The sequence below is a fragment of the Callithrix jacchus genome, chromosome 3 (genome assembly GCF_049354715.1).
Source record: "Callithrix jacchus isolate 240 chromosome 3, calJac240_pri, whole genome shotgun sequence".
NCBI lineage: Eukaryota > Metazoa > Chordata > Mammalia > Primates > Cebidae > Callithrix > Callithrix jacchus.
This window is the reverse complement of record NC_133504.1, coordinates 21,894,558-21,909,084: the sequence shown is the minus strand read 5'-3', so window position 1 is coordinate 21,909,084 and position 14,527 is coordinate 21,894,558. Positions and strand designations below refer to the sequence as shown.

Genomic DNA, 14,527 nt, shown 5'->3' with positions numbered 1-14,527 from the left:
ATTGATGGAGCTGAAAAACACAACATGAGAACTTTGCAAAGCATGCACAAGTTTCAACAGCCGAATTGACCAAGCAGAAGAAAAAACATCAGAAGTCGAAGACCAACTCCATGAAATAAAACGAGAAGGCACGATTAGAGAAAAAAGGGTAAAAAGGAATGAACAAAGTCTCCAAGAAATGTGGAACTATGTGAAGAGACCTAATCTACGTTTGACAGGTGTACCTGAATGTGACGAAGAGAATGAATCCAAGCTGGAAAATACTCTTCAGGACATCATCCAGGAAAATTTCCCCAACCTAGGAAGGCAGGCCCATATTCAAGTCCAGGAAATACAGAGAACACTACAAAGATATTCCGCAAGAAGAGCAACCCCAAGGCACATAATCATCAAATTCACTAGGGTTGAAACGAAGGAGAAAATGCTAAGGGTAGCCACAGAGAAAGGTCAGGTCACCCACAAAGGGAAGCCCATCAGACTCACAGCAGATCTCTCGGCAGAAACCCTACAAGCCAGAAGACAGTGGGGACCAATATTCAAAATCTTTAAAGAAAAGAACTTTCAACCCAGAATTTCATATCCAGCCAAACTGAGCTTCATAAGTGAAGGAAAAATAAAATCCTTTGCAAACAAGGAAGTACTCAGAGATTTTGTCACCACCAGGCCTGCTTTACAAGAGCTCCTGAAAGAGGCACTACACATAGAAAGGAACAACCAGTACCCCAGCCATTCCAAAAACATACCAAATGTTAAAGAGCATCAACAAAATGAAGAATCTGCATCAACTAAGGGGCAAAACAGCCAGCTAGCATCAAAATGGCAGTATCAAATTCATACATAACAATATTAACCCTAAATGTAAATGGACTAAATGCACCAATCAAAAGACACAGACTGCCAAATTGGATAAAAATCCAAAACCCATCAGTGTGCTGTATCCAGGAAACCCATCTCACAGGCAAGGATACACAAAGGCTCAAAATAAAGGGATGGAGGAAGATTTACCTAGCAAATGGAGAGCAAAAAAAGCAGGAGTTGCAGTTCTCGTCTCTGATAAAATAGACTTTAAAGCAACAAAGATCCAAAGAGACAAAGAAGGTCATTACATATTGGTAAAAGGATCGATACAACAAGAAGAGCTAACGATCCTAAATATATATGGACCCAATACAGGAGCACGCAGATATATAAGGCAAGTTCTTAACGACTTACAAAGAGACTTAGACTCCCACACAATAATAGTGGGAGACTTTAACACTCCACTGTCAATATTAGACAGATCAACCAGACAGAAAATTAACAAGGATATCCAGGACTTGAACTCAGACCTGGAGCAAGCAAACCTGATAGACATTTACAGAACTCTCCACCCCAAATCCACAGAATATACATTCTTCTCAGCACCACATCACACCTACTCTAAAATTGACCACATAATTGGAAGTAAAGTACTCCTCAGCAAATGCAAAACAATGGAAATCATAACAGTCTCTCAGATCATAGTGCAATCAAGTTAGAACTCAGAATTCAGAAACTAACCCGGAACCGCACAGCTTCATGGAAACTGAACAACTGGCTCTTGAATGTTGACTGGATAAACAATGAAATGAAGGCAGAAATAAAGAAGTTCTTCGAAACCAACGAGAACGAAGACACAACATACCAGAATCTCTGGGACACATTTAAAGCAGTCTCTAGAGGAAAATACATAGCAATAAGTGCCCATATGAGAAGAGTGGAGAGATCCAAAATTGACACCCTATCAACAAAAATTGAAAGAGCTAGAGGAGCAAGATAAAAAAACCTCAAAACCTAGCAGAAGACAAGAAATAACTAAGATGAGAGCAGAACTGAAGGAGATAGAGACACGAAAACCCTTCAAAAAAATCAATAAATCCAAGAGCTGGTTTTTTGAAAAGATCAACAAAATAGACAGACCACTAGCCAGACTGATAAAAAAGAAAAGAGAGAATAACCAAACAGATGCAATAAAAAACGATAAGGGGAAATCACCACAGATTCCACAGAAATTCAAACCATCATCAGAGAATATTACAAACAACTCTATGCACATAAACTAGTAAACCTGGAAGAAATGGATAAATTCCTGGACACCTGTGTCCTCCCAAGCCTAAACCAGGAGGAAGCCGAAACTATGAATAGACCAATAACAAGGTCAGAAGTTGAGGCAGCAATTAAGAGCCTAACACACAGAAAAAGCCCAGGTCCAGACGGGTTCACAGCCGAATTCTACGAGACACACAAAAAGGAGCTGGTACCATTCCTTCTAAAACTATTCCAAATAATCCAAAAAGAGGGAATCCTTCCCAAATCATTTTATGAGACCAACATCATCCTGATACCAAAACCCGGCAGAGACCCAACAAGAAAAGAAAACTTCAGGCCAATATCCATGATGAACATAGATGCAAAAATCTTCAATAAAATACTGGCAAGCTGATTGCAACAGCACATCAAAAAGCTTATCCATCATGATCAAGTTGGATTCATCCCGGGGATGCAAGGCTGGTTCAACATATGCAAGCCCGTAAACGTAATTCACCACATAAATAGAACCAAAAACAAAAACCACATGATTATCTCAATTGACGCAGAGAAGGCCTTTGACAAAATTCAATAGCCCTTTATGCTAAAAACCCTCAATAAACTTGGTATTGATGAACATATCTCAAAATAATAAAAGGTATTTACGACAAACCAACAGCCAATATCATACTGAATGGGCAAAAACTGGAAGCATTCCCTTTTAAATCTGGCACTAGACAAGGATGCCCTCTCTCACCACTCCTATTCAATATAGTACTGGAAGTTCTAGCCAGAGCAATCAGCAAGAAAAAAAATAAAGGGTATTCAAATAGGAAAGGTGGAAGTCAAATTGTCTCTGTTTGCAGACGACATGATAGTATATCTAGAAGACCCCATCATCTCAGCCCCAAAACTCCTGAAACTGATAAGCAACTTCAGCAAAGTCTCAGGATATAAAATCAATGTGCAAAAATCACAAGCATTCCTCTACACCAATAACAGACTTAAAGAGAGCCGAATTAAGAACGAACTGCCATTCACCATTGCTACAAAGAGAGTAAAATACCTAGGAATACAACTTACAAGGAATGTAAGGGACCTCTTCAAGGAAAACTGCAAACCACTGCTCAACGAAATAAGAGAGGACACAAACAGATGGAGAAACATTCCATGTTCATGGTTAGGAAGAATCAATATCATGAAAATGGCCATACTGCCCAAAGTAATTTACAGAATCAGTGCTATCCCCATCAAGCTATCATTGACTTTCTTCACAGAACTGGATAAAACCACCTTGAACTTAATATGGAACCAAAAGAGAGCCCGCATAGCCAAGTCAATTCTAAGCAAAAAGAACACAGCAGGAGGCATCACACTACCAGACTTCAAACTAAACTACAAGGCTACAGTAATCAAAACAGCATGGTACTGGTACCAAAACAGAGATATGGACCAATGGAACAGAACAGAGGCATTGGAGGCAACACAACATATCTATAACCATGCAATCTTGGATAAACCTGACAAAAACAAGCCATGGGGAAAGGATTCCCTGTTTAATAAATGATGTTGGGAAAACTGGCTAGCCATGTGCAGAAAGCAGAAACTGGACCCCTTCCTGACACCTTACACTAAAATTAACTCCAGATGGATTAAAGACTTAAGCATAAGACCTGGCACCATAAAAACCCTAGAAGAAAATCTAGGCAAAACCATTCAGGACATAGGAGTAAGGAGGGACTTTGTGACCAAAACATCAATAGCATTGGCAACAAAAGCCAAAATAGACAAATGGGACCTAATGAAACTCCACAGCTTCTACATGGCAAAAGAAACAGTCATTAGAGTGAATTGGCAACCAATAGAATGGGAAAAAATTTTTGCAATTTATCCATCTGAGAAAGGGCTGATATCCAGAATTTACAAAGAACTCAAACAGATTTACAAGAAAAAAACAAGCCATTCAAAAATGGGCAAAGGATATGAACAGACACTTTACAAAAGAAGACATACAAGAGGCCAACAAACATATGAAAAAATGCTCATCATCACTGGTCATTAGAGAGATGCAAATCAAAACCACATTGAGATACCATCTCATGCCAGTTAGAATGGAAATCATTCAAAAATCTGGAGACAACAGATGCTGGAGAGAATGTGGAGAAATAGGATCACTTTTACACTGCTGGTGGGAGTGTAAATTAGTTTTACAATTGTGGAAGGCAGTGTGGCGATTCCTCAAGGACCTAGAAATAGAAATTCCATTTGACCCAGCAATCCCATTACTGGGTATATATCCAAAGGACTATAAATCGTTCTACTATAAGGACACATGCACACGAATGTTCACTGCAGCACTGTTTACAATAGCAAAGACCTGGAATCAACCCAAATGCCCATTGATGATAGACTGGACTGGGAAAATGTGGCACATATACACCATGGAATATTATGCAGCAATCAAAAATGATGCGTTCGTGTCGTTTGTAGGGACATGGATGAATCTGGAGAACATCATTCTCAGCAAACTGACACAAGAACAGAAAATGAAATACCTCATATTCTCACGCATAGGCGGGTGATGAACAATGAGAACACATGGACACAGGGAAGAGGGCACTACACACTGGGGTCTATTGGGGAAAATAGGGGAGGGACAGCGGGTGGGGGGAGCTGTGGAGAGATACCATGGGGAGAAATGCCAAATGTGGGTGAAGGGGAGGAAGGCAGCAAAACACACTGCCACGTGTGTACCTATGCAACAATCTTGCATTTTCTGCACATGTACCCCAAAACCTAAAATGCAATAAAAAAAAATCTGGTCTTGAATTCAGTGTTTAGTTGGCTTTCTTATAAAACCTTGACTAAAATTTAGACCAAAAACCACATTTTGTTTTCCCGAAGACAAACATCAAGTGAAATTTCCCTATATCAATATGAAATAATTTACTTTAAAAATAACTTGGTTTTCAAATTTTTCAATTAATACTAAAGGCTTCGAACTTAAATTTTAAAATAAAATCTGTCATCAACTGCTCATTAAAAAAACACATGCATAACACAAACTGAGCAGCTTAAAAAAAAAAAATAAAAGAACACAAGTCCCAAATAAGCTATAGTTCATCCAGATAAAAATAAATGATTTCATAAAATTGTTGGGGAAAAAACTGTCACTCAGCACTTTGTCAACAATAAAAATCCTGAATGTTGTTATATTCTCCAACAAGATTAATAAAAACCGCATTTCAGTGTTTGATGACCACAGTCAAGCATAAGAAACAAAAGTAAAACGGTAACTTTTCTTCTAGATTGTAAGGTCATTAGTAAAAATCTACAGAATGCTTAAGAAAAATGAAAAAGGCAACCTTTTAAAAATAAAGTTTCACTAGAAACTTAAGAAGCAAGGGCAAGGATTAAAAAACCCCAAAAACCAGAAAATGTGCCAGCTGCATCGATCCTACCTAACTCATTACAGAAGAAAACACTGTGAGAGTGACGTACTTTCAATCAGATCAAAATAGAAGTTCTTTCTAAAGATAAAAGTAAAAAGCAGAAACTTAAGTTCAACTAAATCACAAAATAAATTGTAAAAATTCTAATATTTTATAACTTTTTCTCCAGGTGATTTGAACACACTACCTGCTCACCTTACTCTAGGATACTTTTGTTTTATTACTGCAAAAAGAGGTCTGAGGGTGTTTAGAGGGCTGATTAATGCTGAACGAGGTAAAGGAAGGTTATTATCTGAGGGGCTATCACTCCTCACAGCTCTCAGAGGTGCTGCTTGTTAAATTTCCCTCCTAGATTCGGGATTCCCCATGAATCATAAAGAAAGCAAGTTAGTGAAAACAATCCAATTACATGCAGAACTCATGTGTGCACTCACACGTGGACACACACACACAAATGAAACTAGTCTGCCTGCTGGTCCCCACTGCCATGGCTTTCAAATCACACATGGCAGGAGGGAGAGGTGGAGCTTTCTGGTCATTCTCCTGGGAAACTGTAGAGCACGGTCATGAATTGCTTAACAAAAGGAAACGTTCTCAGAAATGCCCATAACAGTGCATTTCTCAGAACGTTTCCTGTTGTTAAGCAATTCATGACTGTGTTCTACAGTTTCAATAGCCTAGGTATGTAGGCTACACACTATACGACAATTTCTTTGTTGTGCTAACTACTTATCTAGGCTATACCGGTATAGCCTGTTACTCCTAAGCTACAGACCTGGACAGCATATCACTGTAGTCAATACTGGAAGCAACTGTAACATGATAGTATTTGTCTATTCTATATATACCTAAACATAGAAAAGGTACAGTGAAAATATGGAATAAAAGACAAAGAATGGTAAACTTTATAGGATACTTATCATAGGACTTTACTATATACTACTGCAGACTTATAAACACAGTATGCACTTAGGCTACACTAAATTTATAAATTAATTTTTCTGCAATAATAAATTAACTTGGCCAGGCACAGTGACTCACACCTGTGATCCCAGCTATTTGGGAGGCTGAGGTGGGAGGATTGCTGGAGCCCAGGAGAGAATACAGTGAGGTACGATCATGCCACTGCACTCCAGCTTATTTATTTTTCATTTTGAGACAGGGTGTCACTCTGCTGCCAGGATGGAGTGCAGTGGCATAATCACGGCTCACTCCTGCCTCAAACTCTTGGGTTCCAGTGATTTTTTCCACCTCAGCCACCTGAGTAGCTGGGACTACAAGGTGTGTGGTAACAAACCTGGCTATTTAAAGAAATTTTTTTGGCCAGGTGTGGTAGCTCATGACTGTAATCCCAGCACTTTGGGAAGATGAGGTGGGCAGATAACTTGAGTGAGGTAAGGAGTTTGAGACCAGCCCGACTAACACAGTGAAACTCTGTCTTCACCAAAAATACAAAAATTAACCGGGCATGGTGGCAAGTGCCTGTGATCCCAGCTACTTGGGAGGCTGAAGCAGGAGAATCACTTGAACTCGGGAGGCAGAGGTTGCAGTGAGCTGAGATCACGCCACTGCACTCCAGCCTGTGTGACAGAGCATGACTGTCTTGGTCTCACTATGTTGCCCAGGCTGGTTTCAAACTACTGGGTTCAAGCAATCCTCCTGCCTTGGCCTCCCAATGTGCTGGGATTATAGGTGTGAGCCACTATGTCCAACCTGCACTTCAGCTAGGTGACAGAGTGAGACCCTGTCTTAAAATAAATAAATAAAAATAATACGCAGGAGACATAAAAGTAGAGGTTAATGACTAAAAAAAGAGCTAGGCAGTCATCCCCTCTTTTTTTACATATAAATTCAGAAACTCTTTTAATGCTAGTGTTTACTAATGACATTTACTTACATGTCTTCAGAATCAGAAGGTCCTTCTTTAATATGCTCATCTTCAATTTCATCTATTTCAAGATTGTCTTGACGAACATCGCCTATGATGGGAACGTCCATCAGGGTTCTGAACAGCTTTGAGAGATCTGGAAGTGAACATGTCCTTAACATCTAAAATAAAAATCAATGAATTCCTTATTAGGAGGAAGAGAATTAAAACATGAAAATGAGAAAAAACTAGAGCTTATCACAATTTTGTGTGTGATAGATATATATTCTCTTGCTCTAAAAATATTATATATTTATAAAATATAATATTACTCTAAAAATTATATATATATAAAATATAATATTTTTAGAGCAAGAGGATTCAAAGGTGACTTGCAAAAGCCTAGAACCGAATTCTCTTAAATTTTAGCTTAGTCTTTTTTCCCAGGAAACTAAACTTGGGGGTTATGCTTGGGTTTTAGCACAGGAATTCCTGATATTATCTTTGAAAAGTGGGAGAGGTATCTATTCAGGTATACACATGGAATGGAACTGAAAATCTGTCAGGAATCGGGCAGTGCTAGAAACTACTGTTTTCTCCTTCTCACTCACAACCCATTTGTTCCCCTTGCATGGTGTTTCTGTTAAGTGTTCCTCTCATCTTCCTATGGTCAGCTCATACAGTCTTGCCCCAAAGTTACAGCATGTTAGTCTGAAGCTTAGCTAAGCAACACAACACATAATTCATGGCCCCTTGTATCACTCGATTGTAGGAATTGCTGGTTAGCCACATACTGGTGAAACCAGGGGCCTCAAATCGGTATAGAGAGAAGCCTATCATTGCTTCCATGACCATAGGACCGTGAGTGGAACCTTTCTCACGAGAACAGAAGACTGGAAGGACAAGCACTCTGATGTTAATGCTGAGCATGTTTGTAGGAACAGTAAGAAGAAACTCAGCCAACTAAGTTGAGCAGAAAAATAAAAGCACAGTTGAGGTGTTGAAAATGTGAATCTGTACTGGATAAGATGAGGGATAACAGAAATAGCCTTTATCCAACAATCTTTCAACAATGAGAATGTGATAGATAGACAGGGCTATGAAACAACGAATTACATACATAACTCTCAAGCTGGGTTAGCCTTAAAGGAATCTGTAGGTTTGAAACATGACTACCAAGGCACTGATAGGAACGCTACCAGATGGGAGCCTGTGAGGAAAACACAATGCTTAGCATATGAATGAAAATTTATATACTTGGCCAATTTTATTGGTACAATCTGTTTTTGAGAATAAAAAAGATTTCCATGATTTGAACCTAATTTAAATGTTCTCACACTCAAGGGAAAAATTGTTATGAACTACAAGTTGATAAAAGTACACTGCTTGTTAAATCACTTAGTGATGGTACTGAAAATATTTCTTTTGCTGACTTTCCCACTATCTGTAGAATCTACACTTTCCTTGTTTATTATTTTAGTGGTTTGACCGTGTATATCATAAAATAGCAGTATGTACCAGAAATTGTTTCCTTAGATACCTGCTTATCAATAAATGGCACACATACATTATATACTTAAATTTGAGGGGACTACACAAAATAATGAAATATTTTTTAGACTAAGATACATTTTAGCCCTGGAAAAATAATCTCGATTCCTTCCTTTTGCTAACCAAAATAACTTTCATAACTTAGCATAATACAGTTAGAAGGAAATTCAAGTGGTCATGTAATTTGCAACTTACCTCCTGGAATGGGTTTATACCCACCCACTAATCTGACAGCTATCAATTGGATAAGCCTTTTATGTTCACCACAGTACTCCTTGATAGATTTATAAGTTCCCCCCACCTACTCCCCCATGGCTTTGGAGCCTTTTTTTCCCCTGTAGATTTATTTATCTATTTTCAGTTTTTCCTTTTGATCTTTTTAACAATACAAGTGATTTTTTAATTTCAATCGTTTTTGGGCTACATGTGATTTTTGGTTACCTAGCCAAGTTCTTTAGTGGTGATTTCTGAGATTTTGGTGCATGCAACACCCAAGCAGTGTACACTAAAATTTTATATAAAAACCCAATGTAGTCTTTCATGCCTACATGGATAGACTTGTAAATGAGAACATATACTATTTGGTTTTCTATTTCTGAGTTACTTTACTTAGAAGAATGGCCTCCAGCTCCAACCAAGTTGCTGCATTCCTTTTTATGGCTAAGTAGTCTTCTGTGGTACATATATTCCACATTTTCTTTATACACTCGTTGGTTGACAGGCACACTTAGGTAGTTTCCATATCTTTGCAATTGCAAATTATGCTGCTACAAACATGCAGGGTGTGTGCGTATGTGTGTATGTTTTTCATATAATGACTTCTTTTCCTGTGGATAGACACCCAGTAGTGGGATTGCTGGGTTAAATGGCAGTTCTACTATTAGTTCTTTAAGGAACCTCCATACTGTTTTCCATAGCAGTTGTACTAATTTACATTCCCACTAGCTGTGTAAAGCTGTTCCCTTTTCTGACAATGAATAAAAACTGTCATTTTGTCAAAAAAAAAAACAAAAAAAAACAAAACAAACCATTCCCTTTTCATCACATCCAAGCCAACATCTATTGTTTTTTGACTTCTTAATTATGGCCATTCTTGGCCAGGCACAGTGGCTCACACCTGTAATCCTAGCATGTTGGAAGGCCAAGGTGAGCAGATCACTTGAGGTCAGGAGTGTGAGACCAGCCTGACCAACATGGTGAAACTCTTTCTCTATTAAAAATACCAAAATTTGCCAGGCATGGTGGTGCATGCCTGTAAAACCAGCTATGCGGGAAGCTAGGGCAGGAGAAATGCTTGAATCTGGGAGGCAGAGGTTGCAGAGAGCGGAGAACACACCCCTGCACTGCAGCCTGGGCAACAAAGCAAGACTTTGTCTCAAAAAAAAGAAAAAGAAAGAAACAAAATTATGGCCATGCTTGCAGGCATAAGGTGGTATCTCATTGTGACTTTAATATGCATTTCCCTGATAATTAGTGATATTGAGCATTTTTTCATATGTTTGTTGGATGTCTGTATGTCTTCTTTTGAGAAATGTCTATTTATATCCTTTGATCACTTTTTGATGGGATTACTTGTTTTTTTCTTATTTGTTTGAGTTCCTCGTAGATTCTGGATATTATACTAGTAAGTTTTAAACAAGGTTATTCATCTTTGGTCAAGAGAATTTTATAAAAGAACACTTTCAGTTCTATAATTCTTATTCTACTAATTTTTTCATGTTGTTTAAACAATATCATGTAGTTTTAACATCCACAGAAGGAAATCTTTCTGAAAATAAGAGCTCATCTATAACACACTGCCTAAGAGTTTTTTTCAAGATTGTTACATGATAATTTATATGTAACAATTTTGAAAAAAATTACATGATAATTTACATGTAACAATCTTGAAAAAAATTATTTGGTATTTAGTATTTGGTATCTAGTATTTGGTAGCATTATAAATTATTGGTAGATAGTATTTGGTATCATTATAAATTCAAACAGGAGAGCAATATTTTGGGGAACTTTAAAATATTTTCTTAAAATGTTTCCTTTAGTTTTTATTGCTGTTTAGTTCTATTTTTCTCAAAGATGTAGAGAACCATATAACATAGTGAATTAATTCAGTATTACCTGCATTAACAGAACTTCATCTAAAAAATTCTACTCAAAATAATTCTAATTCCCTCTTTGAGCATCAGTATTTTTCATATAAAATTATGAAGTAGAGTATTCCAGTTATACTACCAAGTGGCTTATGATGAGCACATCTGTTTAGCCTCTGCTCACTGCAACTCAATGATGTCGCTGCTCCCAAAGAATAACCTCTGTGAGTATCTGCTTACTTCAACCCATCAATCAGGCTCAAAATGGATTTAAAACATTAATTTAAAAATCAAGAACACTTCCCAAAGGCAAAAACTATGAACATTATATAAGAATGAAATATTTTAACAAATCAAAAGACATGTAAGGTACATGTACTATTTATGTGAATTATATATTAATCATTTTTTGTCACTTTGCACTTGCTATATAACAAGAAATTCTCAAGTTTTCTTAAAGGAGATCAGTTTTCTACTCCACTCCCCAGAAGGGAAAAGTAATCACAAAACACATTTGTTCTCTCTCCATCCCTTATTCGCTAACCCCTAAAGTGAAGAAACACAAGCTGACTGAAGGCAAATTGGCAAGAGGGCACTGACAATAAAGTGTGTGTCCTTCCTGCTCTCTTTCTCAGATCTGCCTGCCACAAAGTGTGTGAATATCCTGCTTCCTTTCTGTTGCCTTGTGGTAAGCACAAACAGCTCAGACCTATGCCTGCTTTCTAGGGACAAGATAGGTCTCACTCTCAGTCTCCCTGCTACTGGAGCTTGATGGGTATAAAGCTCTTACTGTGGGTTAAAGTTCATATTCCAAGGACTAGATATTGAAGGAAAATATCAAGAAGCATGATTTCAGGTCAAATCTAAGCCACACTCTCCAGGAGGGCTTTATCAAAAATAAAACTGATATTATGATCTTTATCTGACTCTTTTTTTTTTTTTGAGATGGAGTCTCGCTCTTGTTGCCCAGGCTGGAATGCAATGGTGCAATTTTGGCTCACCACAGCCTCTGCCTCCTGGGTTCAAGCAATTCTCCTGTCTCAGCCTCCCTAGCAGCTGAGATTACAGGCATGTGCCACCACACCCAGCTGATTCTGTATTTTTAGTAGAGACAGGTTTTCACCATGTTGGCCAGGCTGGTGTCGAACTCCTGACCTGAGGTGATCCACCCACCTTGGCCTCCCAAAGTGCTGGGATTAACAGGTGCAAGCCACTGCGTCTGGCCATGACTGACTTTTATGTCATCTTAACTGGCTGCAAATAAAGTGGAGTTAGGAGGTAATTCTCTATTTCAACCTCTTTCAGATTTCATGGGATTAGAGATTAATCACATCTTGAAAATTTTACTAGTTTAAAAAATTTGATTGAAAAAATATACTGATAATTTTCCTTTATAAAATCCTAACAATTGCAAAGTTTTGATTTGAATCTTTACAAATCTATGTTGGCCTAAAGCCCATTCAGTGCATGATGAAGGCATGTATCCCAGTCAGGAGTAACCTCTAAGGATTAAGTTCATAGCTGACTAGTTGGCTCCAGAAAAGGAGGAAAAAATGGAGCTCACGTACACAAACTTTCTTCGCTAGGCTTGCTTCAATTTTTCCTATTATTGATGATCATATATTTTATCATGTATATTCTCCAACTAGACTGGCTCCATGAGCACAGGATTTTTGTCTGTTTTCCTTACTACCGTAATGCTAGCATTCAGAATGGTGGCTGGCACGTCGTGGATATTTAGTAAGTATTTGTTCACTTAATGAATCTGCCTTACAATAGCTTGACTCAGAGGGAGAAGCAGAGGGAATGGGGAACTCCACAAATACATCATGTATCCACATGTGGGGACAACCACACATGCTTAACCAGTTTGCACTTTTAAAGAAACAGTTGTTCTTTAGAGAAGAATAAAACACCATGATCACTGGCTTTAAATTGCTTATCATCTGTTTCTACCTTTGCTCCTTCTGAAGGTGGAACAGTGTTTCCCCAGACTGCTTTCTACTTCTAAAAGCCTCCTTGTAAAAGGCTTTTAATCAAAACCCATCTCTGATGAATTCTCCCTAACAGGACAAAGAAAATAAGAAGTTTTATGGTAGAGAATGAACTTCAAACAATGCTTCACCATTATCTTCTACTGGTGGACTTCTTTGGCCTTTATCAAAACAAAGCTAGATTTGGTAAGGTACAAAGCAATAACATGTCAGAAGTCCCTAACTGATGAATACATTCTATCCACAGATAGAATTTATTGGGCATTAATCATGTATTAGATGCTGAGGATATAATGGTGACTGAAAATAGACCCAGACCTTGCCTTATGATACTTTCAGGGCAGAAAAACATCCTGACTCTGGGAATTCTGAACCTAGAAAAGTTGTCACCACAATATCAGAGAACAGTTGTGGCAACAGAAAGGAGAAATGTTTATCTATGTTTCATGAGTCATAGGTCTCAGCTGGAATAAGACTGAAGGGGATGGTGGGGGAAGCGAGGGAGGAACAGAGAGAGAGAAAAACAGGGAGAGAGGGAGGCAGGAGACAGAGAGAGAGAGACAGGTAGAGACTCTACCATCAAAGAGATTGAATGTCTCTTTGATGGAGTTCACTGAATGAACAAATATAAGCAAGGGACCCAAACTTTTCAGACTGTTCTGATCTGGGGGCTATAAACTCTACCACTCTGTTCACTTCGCACCACAGGTATGTGGTGTTAATTCAGGTTATGCCACTTTTTAAAAATTAAAGCAACTCTTTACTCCTTTAAACTAGTTATTAATATTTAAATATTATGCCTAATTTTTCTTTTTGAGACAGGGCCACACTCTGTCATCCAGGCTGGAGAATGGTGGCATGAACATGGCTTAATGCAGCCTTGATTTCCTGGGCTCAAGCAATCCTCCCACCTCAGCCTCCCACATAGCTGGGACTAGAGGTGGGTGTGTGCACCATGCTCGGCTAATTTTAAAATTTTTTTGTAGAGATGGTGGCGGGGGGTGCTCACTATGTTGCTCAGGCTGCTCTCAAACTCCTGGGTTCAAGTGATCCTCATGCCTTGGCCTTCCAAATACACCTAAATTTTATGCCACATTCGTCTACAACGAATTCCAAGGTTTTCCAGGCAAGTTTTCCTATAAGATAGCAATGCAGGAAATATTTCACCAGAAGCTACTGTTATTTTATGGATAAATAAGTGATTTAATCAGTCTTTGTCTGTGTAAGAAACTAGATCAATCACTTTATGTCACTCATACATCCTTCAAAATCTATAGTGACCCACTATGTACTTCACTTCTCTGCATCATAATTTCCTCATCTGTAAAATGGAGACAGTAACATCATTAATGGCCAGGAGCAATGGCTCATGCCTGTAATCCTAGAAATTTGAGAAGCCGAGGTGGGCAGATCCCTTGGGGTCAGGAGTTCAAGATGAGCCTGGCCTAAATGGTGAAACCCCATCTCTACTAAAAATACAATTAGGTGGTCATGGTGGTGGGCGCCTGCAATCCCAGCTACTCAGGAGGC

At 38.4% G+C, this 14,527-nt stretch overlaps 1 protein-coding gene across 25 annotated transcripts in view; it reads right to left on the bottom strand.

Moving 5' to 3' along the window:
• The window catches only part of NEK1 (NIMA related kinase 1), a 257,207-nt gene that overhangs the window by 25,471 nt on the left and 217,209 nt on the right, over positions 1-14,527 (bottom strand). For all 25 annotated transcript variants that reach the window (XM_078366260.1, XM_078366264.1, XM_078366266.1 and 22 more), the window contains one exon: positions 7,396-7,547. In XM_078366260.1, the coding sequence (XP_078222386.1) occupies positions 7,396-7,547 (152 nt within the window). The remainder of the gene's footprint in view (positions 1-7,395; positions 7,548-14,527) is intronic.